The following is an 18,586-nucleotide window of genomic DNA, read 5'->3' as shown; positions in this document are numbered from 1 at the left end:
AATTTGTACCCACGTCAGAAAAGTTTTAAAAGCTTTCAAGTAAGATGATGAATGAAGAGGCCTTGAGGGTCATAATGCATTGTAAATATTGAGTTCTTGACTTTAGTATTGAGTTGAGCGTGAATTCATCCTCTTTTCACATGGAAGCAGAACGGGAAAAAAAAAAAACTCGGTATATGTTCATCCTAAGTCCTCCTCAAGCATTACCAAATCATCATGGATCTAATACAAGCGGTGATCGGGAGAGATTCTATTGCGTCCAATCTCTCTGGCAGAACTTGAGTTGAGATGCAGAAACAGAAAACAAAATCCCCACTAGCTTTCTCCATTTTCTTGGCGATCACAGAATGTAGAAAGTAAACAGCATCCACTTTATTACACAAGTAGTCACGTGCAAGGGATTAGGGGTTCAACGGATACCAGAGACTTCCCTCACTTCACAAACTTTGCAAACCACTCTAGCATATCTGAATGCGCCTCCTCGGCACACTTCACCGCTTCTTCATCAGCGACATCGTACCTGACGGTCCACCCATGGGAAACTTTCGGAAATATCTTCACTTGTGCATCAACCTGTGAAACAGTCTTATATTCATAAAAAAATCTCTACTACCATGTGGCAAAGCAAACTCTCTGCGTGGCTTGCAGAAATTGAACCTCCCAACTGAGAAGTAAATACAAGTGCATGAACTCGAGAATCATAAGTGAATTATCTCAGTCTCACCTCAGATTTGGCAGCTAGAATCTCTTCAAATTGCTTCAGGAGTTCCGGTGGTGACATACGGTCTATCTCAGCTCCTAATATGGCTATTGGAGCCTTAACTCCGGCAAAATTGCATATAACTCTTAAGGGGCAAAACTGATGAAGCTGACAAATTATCATGATGCCCTGTTAACGTAGGCTCATCAAATCTTGCAATAGTTGTCCTCAAAAGATGTCGAGGTAAATAAAACATCACATCTTTAGTGTCTAGTGGGTTGCGTAAATATTTATTTCACAGAGGTTATAGAGAGCAGAGAATTGTCATATCTGTATAGTCATACGGTGTGTGTGTTCCAACTTTCCAAGCCATCAGGAGAAACTTTTTCTTTGTTATGCAAGCCGTATGTAGTATATTCAAGCGTATAACAATGAAAATGTGCACAGGTAGGTTCCTGCAGCTACTTTAAGAGATTCCTGGCATTGAAAATATGCAAACCAAGAGGCTAATAAATTATTAAAAACAAAGATGAACATACCCTTGATGTCATCCACAGAGACGAATGACGGATGTAATAACGCAGAAGCTTTGATGGCCCCTGTCTTTGCCAGCTCAACCACAACCTTAGCTGAAGAAACAAAGATCCCAAGAGCATTGCACGATATTACGAGCTTGTAAATCATGTCCAAGACATGAAAAGAGATCTTTTAAAGAATCATTCAGAACAAAGCTACTCACCTCCCCAACAAAAGCCAGCAGCCCCAATTGCAGATGCACCTTTACCTTTCACAGCTTCAACTATTCGCTTTGCATCTTCATATCCCTTATCCTGCAAAAAGATTCTTTTGGCATCAGCAATCACAATGGTCGATGTACACATAATGTGAGTTGTAGCTTAAGCGACCAATTGATAATGGGAAAACAGTGAGCATAATGAGATGGGCAATTCTGGACCAACTTATGAATATTGCTAGTGCAATTTCTAATGAAAAAACTAGCAAGTGTTTATCAATTAAAGATCGAGAACCCACAGTTCCATGATCCTTTAGCCATTCCATAATGGGCCTTTCGGCATTTTCACGTACAAAAGGATCCCCACCAAAAAAATCGGGAACAACCACATAAAACCCAGCAGCAGCAACCTTGTCGGCAAGCTTCCTATCAATAAGAATGAACAGCTGATTATTAAGTTACGAAAGAGGTGATCAAAAGATGACCAACCCAACACATACACGCACACATTTATAACTTACAGCGCTTACAAACCTGTATGGCAAAAGTATATGCTGTGCAGAAGAAAAGAAGAGAAGATTATAGAGGATTTTAACAACAAATTTATGCCGTGAATTATGAGTTGCAGAAAATTCATTCAGCTTCTGAGATCTTGACTGGACCTGGTAACTCTTAAACATTAACTTTATTCCCCAGAAGGATTCATGGTTTACAACGAAGAGTCGGTGAAGACTACAAAAAGACTGCTTAACAATCTGTTTGCAAAATGAAAGGAGCTATATGGTAATCAACTAAAGGGACAGCCAAACCTGGAGTTAAATCATTTTGAGTAAAGATGTCACAGAGATCTATTACCATATGGAAATTCCAAGGGATTACATACAGTACGCTTTCATCAGAACAGAAAGATTAGAAGGTCCTTGACCATTAACAGTTCGATGATACTAAGGAAAAGACATATCTAGCTGCAGGGCAAGTCCTGCTTTTCAGGTGGAGATCTCCATGCTCATGCACTTGAGACACTTAAGTCAGATTTAGAAGACTCAACCCCAGTTGGACATTTTAAAGACCTGAGCTTCTCTAAAAGCCACCATACATAACACTATTGAGATTTTCAAGACCTAAAGCGGGCAGAGTCGCAGACCTCAAGTATTTTCGTCATAAGAGAACAACCTAACCGCAAATATTGAATGAGCTGCCATTGAAGTAGTTCCTCTTGTCTCTAGTTTAAAGGGAAAATACGCACATCATCACCTTATCTAGACCATAGCAATTTCATGTTGATTTTAAAGCATAAAGCTAGAAGAAAGTAATAACCACGTCAACTGTGAGGCATTTGGAAAAGAGATAAAATGGACAAATTAAAAGAAAATACAAAGAAGAGAAGGAAAGTCTTGATTCCTGCACAACTTCTTCCACTAACACACCCACGGAGATGGTCTGACAATAATATTGTTGACACCTAAATTTTCCCATTAGGATTTAATTGTCTACAGAATTAGGAATTAGTCGTTTAAAAAGAAAAACAAAAAAAAACAAAAAACAAAACAAAAAAGAACAACAAAAACAACAAAGAAAAAAGGAAAAAAGAAGACATGGAAAGGGCCGGGCCGGATCTCGCCTTGGCCCGGCCCATGCCGCTTTATGTCTCCATCTTTGCCGAAACCCTAGCAACAAAAAGGGGGGGCAGACCTGCGAGGAAGAAAAAGGGGGGACCCAGCATAGAGAACAGGGGAGGAGGAGAGGGAACAGGGAGCTGGAGAGAGACGAAGGAAGAACAAAAAAAAACACAGAGAGAGAAAGAGAGCTCGAGGGGGAGAGGAGGACGGCGGCCGAGGGGCGAGGAGGCCTCGTCGCCTCAATCCGACGTCGTCTCGGCCGCCGCCCTCCTGCCCGACGCCCATCCTTCGCGCCGTGGCTACCGAAGCGCCAGGCATCCGCCATCACCGCCGCGCCCCGCCTCGAAGCCAGACGCCGCTGCCTCTGCGCCTCCGCCCGCAACGACCCACCGCCTGCAACTCAACGTCTGCAGCTGAGCCACCGAACCTCACCACTGCTTCGCGCCCCTGAAGTCGCGATATCGCCTCTGCTGGTCCCGCTCCGCATCTGCTCTGCTCGCGACTCGCAGTAGCCGAGCCCCCGACGGTCTATTGCTTCCGTTGCCAGACGCCGCGTCGCTGTTCCGCCAGCAACACTCGCGACTCCGGTTGCTCGCTGCCTCTGTGCTGCCCATCCGAGGAGCGTCCGAGCTGCCGCCGTCGTCCCCACCGACGCGCCCCGCCTCAACGCCAGAAGCCGTCGCTCCGGCGCCTGTTGCAGCCGCGACGACCTGACGTCTCCGCCCGATGCCGCTCCTTAGCCGTGACCCGACGCAGGACACCAACGTACGCATGGCCAAGATGGAGGACCAGCTGGCCCAACTCACCATAATGATGCTTGAAATAAGCCAGAAGCTCAAGGAGCCCCCTGCTGTAGCTGTCACGGGAACATCCACTCCAGTGTCAATAGAAGGCACGCACGTTGCTGATCCCCCTGGGAAAGAAACTGCTGGGGAGGCTCCTTCTGTCACGCCAATTATCGTCAATCTGGATCCTCCTCCAAAGGAAAACCCAACACCCCGTCTAAGTGAAGAGAATGAAAAACGCTTGGCAAAGATGGAGGAGCGACTGTGTGCCTTGCAAGGTTACGAGCTAAAAGGAGCGATAGGCTATCTCCATACACCAAGACTAACTTCCCGAGAACTTCCAAGAGCCCGAGTTCACAAGAAAATATGACGGAACGGGATGTCCCAAGACCCACCTCGAGATATTACATGAGGAAAATGGCTCGTTACGCTGACAACGTGCCATTTCTCATACACACGTTTCAAGATAGCTTGGAAGGCATTGCCCTGACGTGGTTCATTGCGCTGGACATTGAAGAATTCACTAGTTGGGAAGATTTGACCAACGAGTTCTTGCAAAGAATACCGGTTTAATACCGAGCTCGCCCCTACGAGAGAAGAATTGACCCGCGTTGAGAAGAAAAGAAATGAGTCATTTAAAGCCTTTGCGCAAGGTGGAGAACCATGGCCTCACAGGTGAAGCCAGCTTTGAATGAGAGGGAGATGAAGCAACTATTCCTCAAGACATTACCCCCCGAATACTTTCAAGGATTAGTATTTTCGGGATGCCAAACCTTTTCACAGTTGGTAGATGTAGGCGAAGGAGTTGAGTGGGCACTCATCGAAGGGAAGATATCCACCGGAGGCACGAAGAAGTTCCAGGCGAGAAAAGATAAGGAAGCTGCAGTTGAGGTAGCGCTTGTGCAAGAGTCATTTTACCCTAAGTCGCCCACAGCACCTTCGCACAGGCCTATGGCTGTTCAAGGGAGCTCATCACGAGCATATGACAAGGGCAAGAGACCCTTTCGAAAGGAATTTTCCCCACTGCCACGACCATTGTCAAAGCTGTTGCCTATGCTTCTCGAAAAGAGGATGGTTACGAAGGAAGTACCTAGGGACAACCCCACGAGGTTCGCCGGGTTTGATGTGACCAAGACCTACGAGTACCACATGGGAGAAAGGGGGCATGATGTAGATAGTTGCAATGTGCTAAGGTACAAAGTCCAACGATTCTTGGACAAAAACATTTTGACATTTAAGGAAGCTCGGCCTAATGTGCAACAACCCCTACCGGACCATGCGGAGGGAGTGAACTCAATCTTTGAGGAGACACAAGCAAGTCAACAGCCTCTAGTTACGAATGCTTCCAAGTTGTATGAGTCCTTAGTGTTGGCAGGATACTATGGAGGTCATCAGGATGTCACCCCGGAAGAGAAACCGGAACCGCGTCCGCGAGGATGGTAGCCATGGGGGTAATTCGATGCGGAGAAGAGGGAGAGAATGTCGTATCCATGATAGTCCCGTCATCATTCCACTCATCTTTTTGCAACATTGCTCGTATATCTCGAGCGAAGAAGATTATGCCTGGAATTTCGAAGACCCCGGCTTTGTACGAGGAAGGGATGATAGCTATGATAACTCCGATGGTGATTGAACTATCGGATGAGGAGATTGCCGGCGATATCGAGATGGAAATCGCTGAACCCACAGTGATTGACCTTATAGTCGAGGAAATGTCAGCAATCGAAGTCACGGAAGGGAATGTAACGCCAGTCACAATTGAATTGCCACCACGGGAGGAAGATGGAGTAATAGTGTTGGAGAGTCCTCCTAAATTCGATCCCAAAGCCGCACCTTGGGATTATCAAACAAATGAGGTAGACGCTATCACACGATCGGGCCGTTATGCACCCGATAAAGGAATAGAAAAGAAGGTCGTGACGAGGAGGAAGCGAAGCAATTCTTGGCCATAGTAAAATCTAGCGAGTTCAATGTGGTAGATCAACTGCGGAAGTTGCCAGCCCAAATCTCCCTCCTAGAGTTATTGAAATCATCCGAGAAGCACAGGGACATCTTGCTGAAGGTCCTCAACGAGGTACACGTACCCGAAACAATTGATGAAGTCCAATTGGAAGAGTTTGTCGGAGCAGTTCTACTGAAAGACCAGATTTCCTTTACGGATGAGGATCTCCCTCCCGATGGTCCTAATCATACCAAAGCACTACACATCTCGGTGAAGCATGAGAGCACTCTTGTTTGTAGAGTGTTGATTGATAATGGTTCGGCACTTAATATATGCCCGTTGGCTACCCTCCATCGTCTGGGCATTGATCTTGGGAGAATCCGTACTGGCAAGTCAACTGTACGGGCCTTTGACGGGATGAAGAAGGAAGTGATAGGGGAAATTGAGCTTGAGTTGTTGATTGGCCCCGTACTCTTCCAAATCGTGTTCCAAGTGTTAGATATACCAAGCGCTTTTAATTTTCTGCTAGGAGGCCATGGATCCACACAAAGGCGCCGTTGCCTTTAGCCTCCATCGAAGGTACGATTTGTGGTGGATAACAGGCTTATCACGGTCCATGGAGAATCTGACTTCAAGATCTACCATGAGACGACCATCCCATATGTGGAGCCTGAGTGTACCGAGGAATCCAGCTTTCAAACTTTCGAGCTGGTATCCATGGTCCACGTGCCTGCAGGTTCCTTCACAAAGGCCCCTGAGTTGTCTAAGCCGGCCATAGCTGCAAGAAAAATCATGCTAGCGAGTGGGTATAATCCTAGAGAGGGTCTTGGATCACACGGTCAAGGTGTGCGAAAACCCATCGAAGCTCGTAAAAACTTCAAAAGAAGAGGCTTGGGATATGTCGAGAAGTGGGAGGCCATAACAACCAAGGAGGTCGTGGAAGGAATGGAGGCCGAGGTGCCCGAGGAGGCCGAGACGGGTATAGAGACCAGAGTGAATGCGTTGCCCATACTGAAGAGTACGAGCGCTATCAAAGCTCATTTTCCCCGTTGCTGGAGGAGACGTTTCCAGGACCCCCAAGGATGTTGTTCGAGGAAGAGGAGGATATCTATGGTGTAACCGAGCTATTTAAGGAAGACGTCATATGCACCATCCTGGCGTGCGAGGAAGCCGAGTCCTCTGAAGTCATGGCTGTCCCTCCAAAGTAGGGCGGTTCTCGTTTAGCCTGGTCTTTCGTTTTATGTCTTCTCCCCTGCGAGGGATCTCGTAGTTTTTCTTTATTTATTTCCTATTTTCGTCATTTGTAACGTGAACTATAATCAGCCTCGATCTTGAGCCGTTGGCCGAGGGTGGTGTGTGTTAAAATACGGCCTTATCTTTCCTCATTCAATAAAATAGACACATGTTTTATTAAGGACATGTGGAAGCACATCAAACTAGCCCTATGATGGTCACTGAGGCCTAGGCCTCCACATGCTCCCTTATTTGACTGTTCCGCAAGAACAAGGAAATCCGAGGATATGAGGACGAGTTCTTGAAATTTTTACAAAAAATACTTCGAAAGCTTTTTGAAAATGACATGCATCGTTTTTGTTGTTGACATTATTCTAACTCATCTCATCGCATCTCAGGCATTACATTATGCATAATCATGATAAGGATGCATGTGACTCAGATGTGCACGAAGAAAGTCCCTCAGGTTCCGATGACATCGACGACGACGATCGGAAGGGGGTCGAGCGCGAATGGAATCAACACGAAGAATCGAAGCCGTTGATCAAGAGCAAACAATCACCATAAATTTGGGTGATGCAGAGAATGTCAGAGAAGTAAAAATCAGGGCATGTCTCTCGAGTCGAAGCGGAAAGTATGACTAACCTTCGAAAGAGTATCAAGATGTGTTTGCTCGGACATATGCCGACATGCCGGGATTGGATCCTGAAATTGTGGAACATGCTTTACCGACGGATCCCAATGTGCCGCCCAAGAAGCAAAGACTTAGGAGAACTAAACCAGAGTTGTCCAAAAAGATTGAAGAAGAAGTGATGAAACTATTGAAGGTAGACTTTATTGAAGTAACTCGTTATCCCGATTGGGTAGCAAATATCGTGCCCGTAATGAAGAAAGATGGGCGAATCGGGGGTGTGTGTTGACTATCGCGACTTGAATCGAGCAAGTCCTAAAGACGACTTTCCACTCCCACATATCGATGTCTTGGTTGACATGCGGGCGGGGTTTGAGTTATTCTCTTTCATGGATGGTTTTTCTGGATATAACCAAATCCGTATGAAGGAAGAAGACAGGAGCAAAACATCATTCATAACTCCTTGGGGAACTTTTGTTACAAAGTGATGCCTTTCGGTTTAAAGAATGCTGGGGCAACGTATCAGAGGGCCATGGTCACGTTATTCCATGACATGATGCACAAGGAAATTGAAGTATACGTCGACGATATGATTGCAAAATCGAGACGTGGTGAAGATCACATTAAAGTCTTGCGAAGGTTATTTGAACGTCTTCAGAAGTTCAAGTTACGCCTCAACCCCGCAAAATGTGTTTTTGGAGCGAAATCTGGGAAACTATTAGGATTCATGGTTAGTAGTAGAGGCATAGAGATTGATCCATCGAAGGTTAAAGCCATTTGCGATTTACAACCCCGAATACCGTCAAAGAAGTCCGCGATCGATGGGACGACTTAATTATGTGGCGAGGTTCATTTGTCGGTTATCTGAAACGGCAAACCATTCTTCAAACTCATGAAAAAGAATGCAAAGATTGAGTGGAATGCCGAGTGCGCCGTGGGTGCCTTTGAGAAGATAAAACATTATCTCACTCATTCACCGTCTTAGTGCCCCCTCTCCCTAAAATTCCCTTGATTTTGTACTTAACCATACATGATGAGTCATTAGGAGCTATGCTAGCCCGAAAAGACCAAACGACGGGAGAGAATGCGCAATATACTACTTGAGCAAGAAATTCACTGTTTCGAGATGAACTATACGGAAGTTGAGAGAACTTGTGTGGCTTTAATTTGGGCCTTGCACAAAGTGCAGTGACACACTTCATCACCGAATCTTGTTGGTGACCGAAAATGATCCTATCGGTATCTACTAGAGAAGCCGGCGTTGGTTGGCAAGTTGGCCAAGTGGCAAATCTTAATTTCGAGTTTGACATTCGAGCCCGGGGAAGTCCGTTAAAGGTCGAGCCATAGCAGATATGTTGGCAGAAAATTCCGAGGGGTCCAAAGCATCGATGGGGATAGGATGCGTAAGAGCGAATTTTACTTGTATCAACCGACAAATGGACGATGTACTTTGATGGTGCGGTTAACTTAGCCGGGTCGGGTCACGGGCTTCTTATCTCCCCCGGATGGACAACATTACCCCGTCGCCGCTAAATTGACGTTCCCTTGTACGAATAACATTGCTGAATACGAAGCATGCATTCTCGGCCTCCAAGCCGCCATTGATATGAAAATTCGGAAGCTGCAAGTTTATGGTGATTCAACCCTTATCATCTTACGTGATCGAAGGCAAATGGCGAACACATGATTCTAAATTGATCCCATATCATGAGTTCCTTGGAGAGTTGACGAAAGAATTCCAAGAAATATCATTCGAATACTTACCAAGGTCTCAAAATCAGTTCGCGATGCCCTAGCTACCTTGTCTTCGATGTTGCAAGTAGCTGGAGGCTTGGACATTGAACCGTTGAGAATTGAAATCGTCAGGCGCCCGGCTTATTGCATGACGGTTGAAGAGGAACTGGACGGACAACCTTGGTATCATGACATCTTGAAGTATCTACAGAAGGGTGAATTCCACGAAGGAAGTGAAGTGGCGGATTTAAAACATTTGATAAAGATGGCATCAAGATTCTTCGCTAGTGGAGACGCCCTTATAAAAGGTCCTTTGACTCAATATTGCTAAGGTGTGTTGATGCTAAAGAAGCCGACCGTTTGATGAAAGAGATACATGAAGGGGAGTGCGGCCCCCATATGAACGGACACTTCTTGGCGAGAAAGATCATGCGGCTTGGTTACTATTGGCTGATTATGGAGTCCGACCGCATTCGGCACGTACGACGGTGTCACCAAGTGCCATTTATGGAGATAGGATAAATGCCCCTCCAAATGAACTTCACCAAATGTCTCAACCCCGGCCCTTTTCAATGTGGGGAATTGACGTGATCGGGCCCATTAATCCCAAGGCTTCAAATGGGCATCGTTTTATTTTGGTGGCGATAGACTATTTTACCAAGTGGATCGAGGCCAACTCATATGCTAATGTTACTGCCAAGAATGTGGCAAAGTTCATTCGTCGTGACATTGTCGCTCGTTACGGGTGCCGGAGGCGATCATTACCGACAACGGCACTAATTTGAATAACAAAGTCGTAGATGGTTTATTCAATGAGTTTCGAATTAAGCATTTAAACTCGTCACCGTACCGTCCCCTCGATGAATGGAGCAAAGGAGGCGGCGAACAAGAATATAAAGAAAATCTTATCAAAGACCGCTGAAAATTATCGTGATTGGCACGATAGGCTCCCTTATGCGCTAATGGCATACCGAACTTCTATCCGCACCTCCACAGGGCAACTCCTTTCTCACTCGTATACGGGATGGAGGCAGTCTTGCCTGTTGAAGTTGAAGTCCCTTCCTTAAGGGTCCTTTCTCAATCTACGTTTGATGAGACTGAGTGGATGCAACAGAGGCATGAGCAGTTAAACATGATTGATGAGAAGAGATTGCAAGCTATGTCATGGTCGGTGTTATCGAGACGAGTCGCAAAAGCCTTCAACCGAAAGGTGCGTCCTGCACACTTCAAGTCAACAACCTAGTGTTGAGGAAGGTGCTTCCGATCATACCAGATCCTCGTGGCAAATTCACCACGAACTACGAAGGACCGTATGTCATTAAGAAGATTCTTCCTGGTGGTGCCATGATTTTAGTTGAAATGGATGGCGGTGAATTGCCTAGACACTGTAAACGCTGATGCAGTCAAGAAGTATTTTCCATGAATGAAATCAAGGCCGAAGGGCCACTTCATGCACAATTCAAGTCGCATAGTATCATGCATAGCATTGTAGGCATCATGCATATGTTGCATACACGCATATCTATTTGTGTTTCAGGCATCCTACCGTCTAACGAGGAAATGGCAGGGGAAAGAACCAACTCAAGAATTCATCAAGTCTTCGCACAACAGGTTGAATGTCTCTTTTGAGAGGTAAGTTGAGACGATAAAAGGGGGGCAAAACCAACAAACAAAAAGAATAAGGACAAAAACAAAAATGCATGACATGATTCGCATGACCCATTCTTTGATGTCACTATGCACGCTTCACGTCTGCGGCCCTCAAGAAAACGGCTCGTAAAAATGACCTTATTTGGGCAAAAGAGTGAAAGGTTAACCATGCCAAACAAGAAGTACTTAGGATGAAGAAAGGCAAGCCCATTTCCGAGACACATCCTCCGGACACTTTCGAGAGTTGGGTGAAAATCGACCTTCTCTTAGGGACGACGATTCATTCACATTGAGCACAAAGACCGAAATGATAAAGGCATTCCCTTCATCAATCCCAAGCATTGCACTAATCTCATGTTATCACTTTGGGCCAAAAAAAAAAAATGATACTTCAAAGTACCATTGTCAAGAACAACCCTACATTGGGGCAGCATAGGAGGTTATGATCATGTTGTAGAACGAAAGATTAAGAAAGATTCTATTACTTTCACTTGCATTAATCTTCTGGTGATAGCTTCGAAGGAATTCTCATTAGAGCTTGACTCATCCTAAAGTGAAGAAGAGCATTTCCTTCTCTACCCAAACACTGATATCCATTGTTTTAACCAATTTGGGCCTGATTATTCATTTCTGAATCCCGAGCGATGATCATCTCCCTTCACTGGGGCAAGGCATAAGAATTGACCAAATATAATTGACAATCACAAGGAAATGTGGAAAGCATCTCGAAAGTCATAAGAGCTACAAAAGTTCAAAAAGCAAAAAGTTTGACAAATTAGGGGGCATGAAAAAAGCAGTGTGCCTGGTAAAAGCAAGGCCAATGCCCGTCAAGAAAAAAGAGCCAAAAGGTTTTATCTTATGTAAAAGAAAAATTATCAAAATCCAAGTGCTGGTGAAAAAAAAAAATCATCATCGCAAAAGACAAAGGAAATTAGAGAAAAGAGCAAAGCTCTCATGCGAAATGATCATGAATGAACTCTCGAGATGTGCTGTGTTTCAAGAGCCAAATGCTTTCGAAAGTCAAGTGACCCGGTCACGATGCCATGATGATCACCGACTCTTAAAGACCCTCTTGAAAATTTTAAGCCTTTTAAGCCTTTCCCGAGCCAACATTATAACCCTTTTCCAAAGCCTCTTCGATTGGGATGATTTGAGTGAAACCGAGAATACCACAAAGAAGCTACTTTGAAGGAGTGGAAATAATTCTATCTTGTCTCATCTTCCAGTTCTCGACTCGTAAACCCAATGAAGATAGCAGCAAATGTTCCTTTATTGGCCTCAAAGCAATCATTACTTTGTGTAAGCCCTAACAAAGCCTATATTGCGGTCCTTTCAAAAGACCTTTTTGATCGATTAGATTGTACTCATTGCGAATGTTTCAGAAAGCCTTCGACATAGGCTACGTGAGATACTTTCAGCAATCAGTTACTTCCCACGTGAATGGATGGGATCGAGTAGCCATTTTATCGAGAGTATGTGAGAAGCCCTTTCGACTAAGAAGCTCCAGCTTTGGCATGCTTAATGAGTCTTTTCACGAATAGAAATCATTCTGGTAAGAACTTGATTCATAGAGAATTTGATGATTAACGATGCATTCTCGAACAAGATGACAATTTTGTGCCACATGATGCTGATTGAAATAAAATGTTTTTCCAAAGCAGTCAGACTTAGCTTGATTAGCTTGTTCAATTAATGCTGCAATATTTCTAATACGACGTCCCTAATGACATTTGCCCAAGTTGAGTTTCACAGGATTCCTTAGTGAAGCCATGCAGCTTTCAAGGGATTAGCGGTGTGCTTCCTAAAAATCAAAGGTTCATGGTCAACCTTAAACCTTGCCATCTCCAAAGGTTCATGGTTAACCTTAAACCATGCCATTTCCAACGGTTCGTGGGTCTATCCTTAAACCACACGGTTGGTGGGTCTATCCTTAAACCACACGGTTGGTGGATCTATCCTTAAACCACACGGTTCGTGGGTCTATCCTTAAACCACACGGTTGGTGGGTTTATCCTTAAACCACAGGGTTGGTGGCTTTCCTAAACCACAGGGTTGGTGGGTCTATCCTTAAACCACACGATTCGTGGGTCTATCCTTAAACCACACGGTTGGTGGGTCTATCCTTAAACCACAGGGTTGGTGGCTTTCCTAAACCACAGGGTTGGTGGGTCTATCCTTAAACCACACGATTCGTGGGTCTATCCTTAAACCACACGATTCGTGGGTCTATCCTTAAACCACACGGTTGGTGGGTCTATCCTTAAACCACACGGTTCGTGGGTCTATCCTTAAACCACGGGGTTTGTGGCTTTTCCTAAACCACACGGTTGGTGGGTCTATCCTTAAACCACACGGTTCGTGGGTCTATCCTTAAACCACAAGGTTTGTGGGTTTATCCTTAAACCATGGGATTGGTGGCTTTTTTCTAAACCACATGGTCGAAACCCGTTTATACACGATGAGACATTCCTTTCAGTCGAAACCCGTTTGTACACGTTGAGACTATCATCCGGTCGAAACCCGTTTTTACACGGTGAGACTATCATCCGGTCGAAACCCGTTTGTACACGGTGAGACTTTCCTCCCAGTCGAAACCCGTTTTTACACGGTGAGACTATCATCCGGTCGAAACCAGTTTTTACACGGTGAAACCATCACATCAAGTTAAAACTAGTTTCTACACGGCGAGACCTTCCTCTAGTCGAAACCCGTTTGTACACGGTGAGACTATCATCCGGTCGAAACCCGTTTGTACACGGTGATACATTCCTCCAATTGAAACCCATTTGTACACGATGAGACCTTCATTTCGGTCGAAACCCGTTTGTACATGATAAGACTATTATATCCAGTCAAAAACTATCATATCAAATCAAAACCCGTTTTTATACGGTGAAACCATCACATCAAGTCAAAACCAATTTTTACACGGCGAGACCATCACATCTAGTCGAAACCCGTTTTTACATTGTGAGACATTTTTTACAGTCTAAACCACACGGTTTGTGGGTCTATCCTTAAACCACAAGGTTCGTGAGTCATCCTTAAACCACACGGTTCGTGGGTCATCCTTAAACCCCGCTTTTAAAATGTTCATGAGTTTATTTCTAAACTGCAATTTTTCAAAAGGTTCATGGTCAACCTTAAACCATATTATCTACAAAGCTTCATTGGTTTTCCTCAAATCATGCGTTTTCAACCCGGTCAAAACCCATTGTTACATGGTGAGACCTCATTCCTCTCCTTCTTCTTATGACATGGTGAGCTTTGTAGCCCGGAGAGCTTTTGCAGCCCGGAGAGCTTTGTAGCCGGAGTCTTTCTTCCTATGACACGGTGAGCTTTGTAGCCCGGAGAGCTTTTGTAGCCCGGAGAGCTTTGTAGCTCGGAGTCCTTCTTCTTATGACACGGTGAGCTTTGTAGCCCGAAGAGCTTTTGCAGCCCAGAGAGCTTTGTAGCCCGGAGTCTTTCTTCCTATGACACGGTGAGCTTTGTAGCCCGGAGTCTTTCTTCCTATGACACGGTGAGCTTTGTAGCCCGGAGAGCTTTTGCAGCCCGGAGAGCTTTGTAGCCTGGAGTCTTTCTTCTTATGACACGGTGAACTTTGTAGCCCGGAGAGCTTTTGTAGCCCGGAGAGCTTTATAGCCCGGAGTCCTCCTTCCTATGACACGGTGAGCTTTGTAGCCCGGAGAGCTTTTGTAGCCCGGAGAGCTTTGTAGCCCGGAGTCTTTCTTCCTGTGACACGGTGAGCTTTGTAGCCCGGAGTCTTTCTTCTTATGACACGGTGAACTTTGTAGCCCGGAGAGCTTTTGTAGCCCGGAGAGCTTTATAGCCCGGAGTCCTCCTTCCTATGACACAGAGAGCTTTGTAGCCCGGAGAGCTTTGTAACCCGGAGTCCTTCTTCCTATGACATGGTGAGCTTTGTAGCCCGGAGAGCTTTTGTAGCCCGGAGAGCTTTGTAGCCCGGAGTCTTTCTTCCTCTTATTGACAAGACGCTCTTTCATAGTTATGAGTTCTTTCCATCAACCTAATACGTGCCTATGCACCTGGGTCTATCGTCAAAATAATTTAGGTGTTTTTTATCTTTAAAATGAACCTCTTCGAGCTCCCATTCAAAGAGGGGCAGCTGTTGACACCTAAATTTTCCCATTAGGATTTAATTGTCTACGTAATTAGGAATTAGTCGTTTAAAAAGAAAAACAAAAAAAAAAAAAACAAAACAAAAAAGAACAACAAAAACAACAAAGAAAAAGGAAAAAGAAGACATGGAAAGGGCCGGGCCGGATCTCGCCTTGGCCCGGCCCATGCCGCTTTATGTCTCCATCTTTGCCAAAACCTAGCAACAAAAAGGGGGGCAGACTTGCGAGGAAGAAAAGGGGGACCCGGCACGAGAACGGGGAGGAGGAGAGGGAACGGGGAGCTGGAGAGAGACGAAGGAAGAACAAAAAAACACAGAGAGAGAGAAAGAGAGCTCGAGGGGGAGAGGAGGACGGCGGCCGAGGGGCGAGGAGGCCTCGTCGCCTCAATCCGACGTCGTCTCGGCCGCCGCCCTCCCCCCGACGCCCATCCTTCGCGCCGTGGCTACCGAAGCGCCAGGGCATCCGCCATCACCGCCTCGAAGCGACGCGCGCCTCGCGCTCCGCCCGCAACGACCCACCGCCCGCAACTCAACGTCTGCGCAACGAGCCACCGAACCTCACCATCGCCGCGCCCGGTCGCGATACCGCCTCTGCTGGTCCCGCTCCGCATCTGCTCTCCGCCGCGACTCGCAGAGCCGAGCCCCCGACGGCCCACGCTTCCGTTGCCGGACGCCGCGTTGCTGTTCCGCCAGAACACTCGCGACTCCGGTTGCTCGCCGCCTCATGTGCCGCCCATCCGAGGAGCGTCCGAGCCGCCGTCGTCCCCACCGACGCGCCCCCGCCTCAACGCCCGAAGCCGTCGCTCCGCGCTGTTGCAACCGCGACGACCTGACGTCTCCGCCCGATGCCGCTCCTCAACCGTGACCCGACACGCCCCTGCTTGTGCCTCTACCCGCTACACCGTCGCCGTCCCCGCTGGTTGCCACCGCCACAGCTAAGTCACCGGCGTCCCCCGTCCCCCTCGGGCCGCGAAAAACCTCGGGAAGAAGATGCAAACCGGGTCGAACCGGGTCGGTCGTGGATCCCAATCGGGTAGGGTTTCGAATAATACGGGCTGGTTTTAGGCTTTTGAACTTCTGGGCTTATAGGTTTAGTTGGGCTTATGAGTTTTATTTTAAGAAAATTAGATTGGGCTTTTGGGCCTGTCTCTTTTAAAAAGAGAGAGGAGAGGGGAATTCTTGGGCTGGGCCCAAGCTTCGGGTCCACTTGGGCTGTTGGACCAACTGGGTCCTGGTCGGAGACCGGACCCGATCAGCGTTGACCGGGCCGAACCCAGGCCGGGTTGGACCGGCCCGGTCCCAAAATTATTTTATTATTAAAAAAAAAACAATTTCGAAAATTAAAAAAATTTTAAAAATTAAAAAAAAAAAATTAATTAAAAAAATTAAAAATTAAAAAAATTAAAAAAAATTAAAAATTAAAAATTAAAATTTCGAAAATCCAAAAATGATGGGATTTGATTGGGGTTTGCCATGTATTGCCATTTTAGCATAATTAGACTTTTATGTGCTCGTATATTAATTATGTTGCATGTTTAATTTGCATATTTAATTATGTTTGATTGCATGTGTTTAATCTTATTGCAATTAGGATCTTGGTAGTTATGATTATTACTTTAATGATTGCGCGCATGCATGATCACCTCACATGTTAGTGGATAAATATAAAATCAATCCAAATTGCCCGGCAAAAATCATTTTGTTAAAACGAACAAGATTAGGTATCGAAAGGGCACTAATTGGTTAATTAGTGTAATCAAGTCCCCGAACCTAAATTCTCTGGTTGCGTAGGAAGTGAGACACGCTCCCATGTCTCACTTGGTTTCTAGCCGACCCCAATAGGCTAGTGGCGACTCCTTTTATGCAAAATTCCTAAAATGTATCACAATGTCACGGGGTATGGGCTTGGGAGAGCTCGCGCCTAATCATGGGCCTTAGGCCCGTCCTTTAGGCAATACCCCTAAACCCGTTTCCTCCCGGAGGGTAGGTCGTGACAAATATATTAAAAAAAAAAATTCAACTAGCAAGTAGCAAGAAAGAGTTATAGGGGAATCCTCCATACCTCAAGTTTGGAGCTTCATATCCTGCACAATCAACCCGACCAACCAAATCATGTGATTAGCTTTGAGAGGAGGAAAAACAGATTAAACGGCAGAAATGAAACCATATAAAGAGGTTTTCCTTCTTCATGCTCCTATTCAGTGACCTCCAATTGATAACTCACATGCCATCATGAATCAACCATCAATGAACTTCGAAGAAACCGCCTACTCCATAAACACAGCCTCTTACTTCACAAGCATGAGTCGGATAGCTTATATTATATGTTACAAGAAAAACTATGAACTTCAAGGTTGACCAAGAGACTACGACAAATTTGCAACTTAATCACTGAGACAGATCACATGTAGAGCCAGAACCACCGACTATGAACCCAAAATACAAACTTTATCGATAAAAGGGAGTGCTGGGCGAGTACCAAACACATCAGAGACGAGGACGATGGCGAGGTTGGAGTCGGAGGAACCAGAGACGTAGCTTTTGAGGCCACCCAGCTCCTCAACATGGCCTTGGCCGCTGGCTGGGTTGAGAGTCGGAGGGTTCTCGCAGCATTGAGGTCCTGACATTCTCTGGGATCTTGCCTCTGTTATGTGATCGCTGACTGCTTCTGAGGTAAGGACAGAGCCAATGAGACGAGAGAGAGAGAGAGAGAGAGAGAGATAATGCAGGTTTAGAATTTGGACGACAAGAATCTGCAGGAGGCAATGTCACAACGTAGCTCGCCGAGATTGCCTTCTGAGAATCATTGACTCATCCACGATGCAATATCGCAATGTCTGAGAAAATATTTTTGTAAACTCCTTTCACGGGTGACCTTTATGGTTCGGATTGGTCACCAAAAAATATTGTGGTTTGGATTGATGTCACCTCACGATGTCTATGTCCATATTAGGATATGTTATCCTAGGGCCCTATATCGGTTGCACCATTTCTTCATTTTGATTCTCAAAAAGTTGGTATATTCGTATCTCTTTGGCTGGCATGAAATGAACGGAAATGAATAGGATGTGCAACGATCGGTTCAATTTGGGATACGGATCAAATCAGCTTAGACCGAAGTTGGCTCCAAAGAGAATTGATTCGGTTCTCAGTTTCGCAAATCTAGAATTGATTCGGTTTCTAATTCAATATTGGAAAAATTAGTTGTACTATCCGGCCAACGTATGTTTTTATAGTAAAATGGTGTTTGGTTTTATTCATAATATAAAAGTGGACCGGTTTTCAAGTAGAATGGAGAATCGGTTCTTGGGAAGCAAGGCACGTTTAGTAACCATTCCATTCCAAGCAATAATTTATAATAAAAAATGATTCTTTTTTATTTTGTTCTCAATAACAATTCTTAACCATTTTAAACCATTTGATA

The 18,586-nt window shown here is 45.4% G+C and overlaps 1 protein-coding gene across 1 annotated transcript; it reads right to left on the bottom strand.

The window, feature by feature from the left end:
* Positions 1-265: 265 nt before the first annotated feature.
* On the bottom strand, positions 266-17,877 carry LOC108954450 (endo-1,3;1,4-beta-D-glucanase). The gene is made up of 7 exons (XM_039299512.1): positions 17,642-17,877; positions 17,225-17,246; positions 1,733-1,859; positions 1,440-1,530; positions 1,240-1,329; positions 725-843; positions 266-573 (listed from the first exon to the last, which is right to left on the bottom strand). The coding sequence occupies exons 1-7, from the start codon at positions 17,787-17,789 to the stop codon at positions 433-435; spliced, it is 738 nt and encodes a 245-aa protein (XP_039155446.1). The 5' UTR covers positions 17,790-17,877; the 3' UTR covers positions 266-432.
* Between the last annotated feature and the right edge of the window lie 709 nt (positions 17,878-18,586).

This window comes from Eucalyptus grandis, chromosome 8, assembly GCF_016545825.1.
Source record: "Eucalyptus grandis isolate ANBG69807.140 chromosome 8, ASM1654582v1, whole genome shotgun sequence".
Classification (NCBI taxonomy): Eukaryota; Viridiplantae; Streptophyta; class Magnoliopsida; order Myrtales; family Myrtaceae; genus Eucalyptus; species Eucalyptus grandis.
Note: the sequence above shows the minus strand (reverse complement) of the source record. Positions and strands in the feature narration are given on the sequence as shown.

Coding starts and splice junctions, on each gene's coding strand:
- LOC108954450 (XM_039299512.1), bottom strand. CDS start 17,789: ATGTCAGGACCTCAATGCTGCGAGAACCCTCCGACTCTCAACCCAGCC. Junction 17,247..17,641: donor CCTCGTCTCTGATGTGTTTG/GTACTCGCCCAG, acceptor TTGATTGTGCAG/GATATGAAGCTCCAAACTTG. Junction 1,860..17,224: donor TATGAAGCTCCAAACTTGAG/GTATGGAGGATT, acceptor TCTTATTGATAG/GAAGCTTGCCGACAAGGTTG.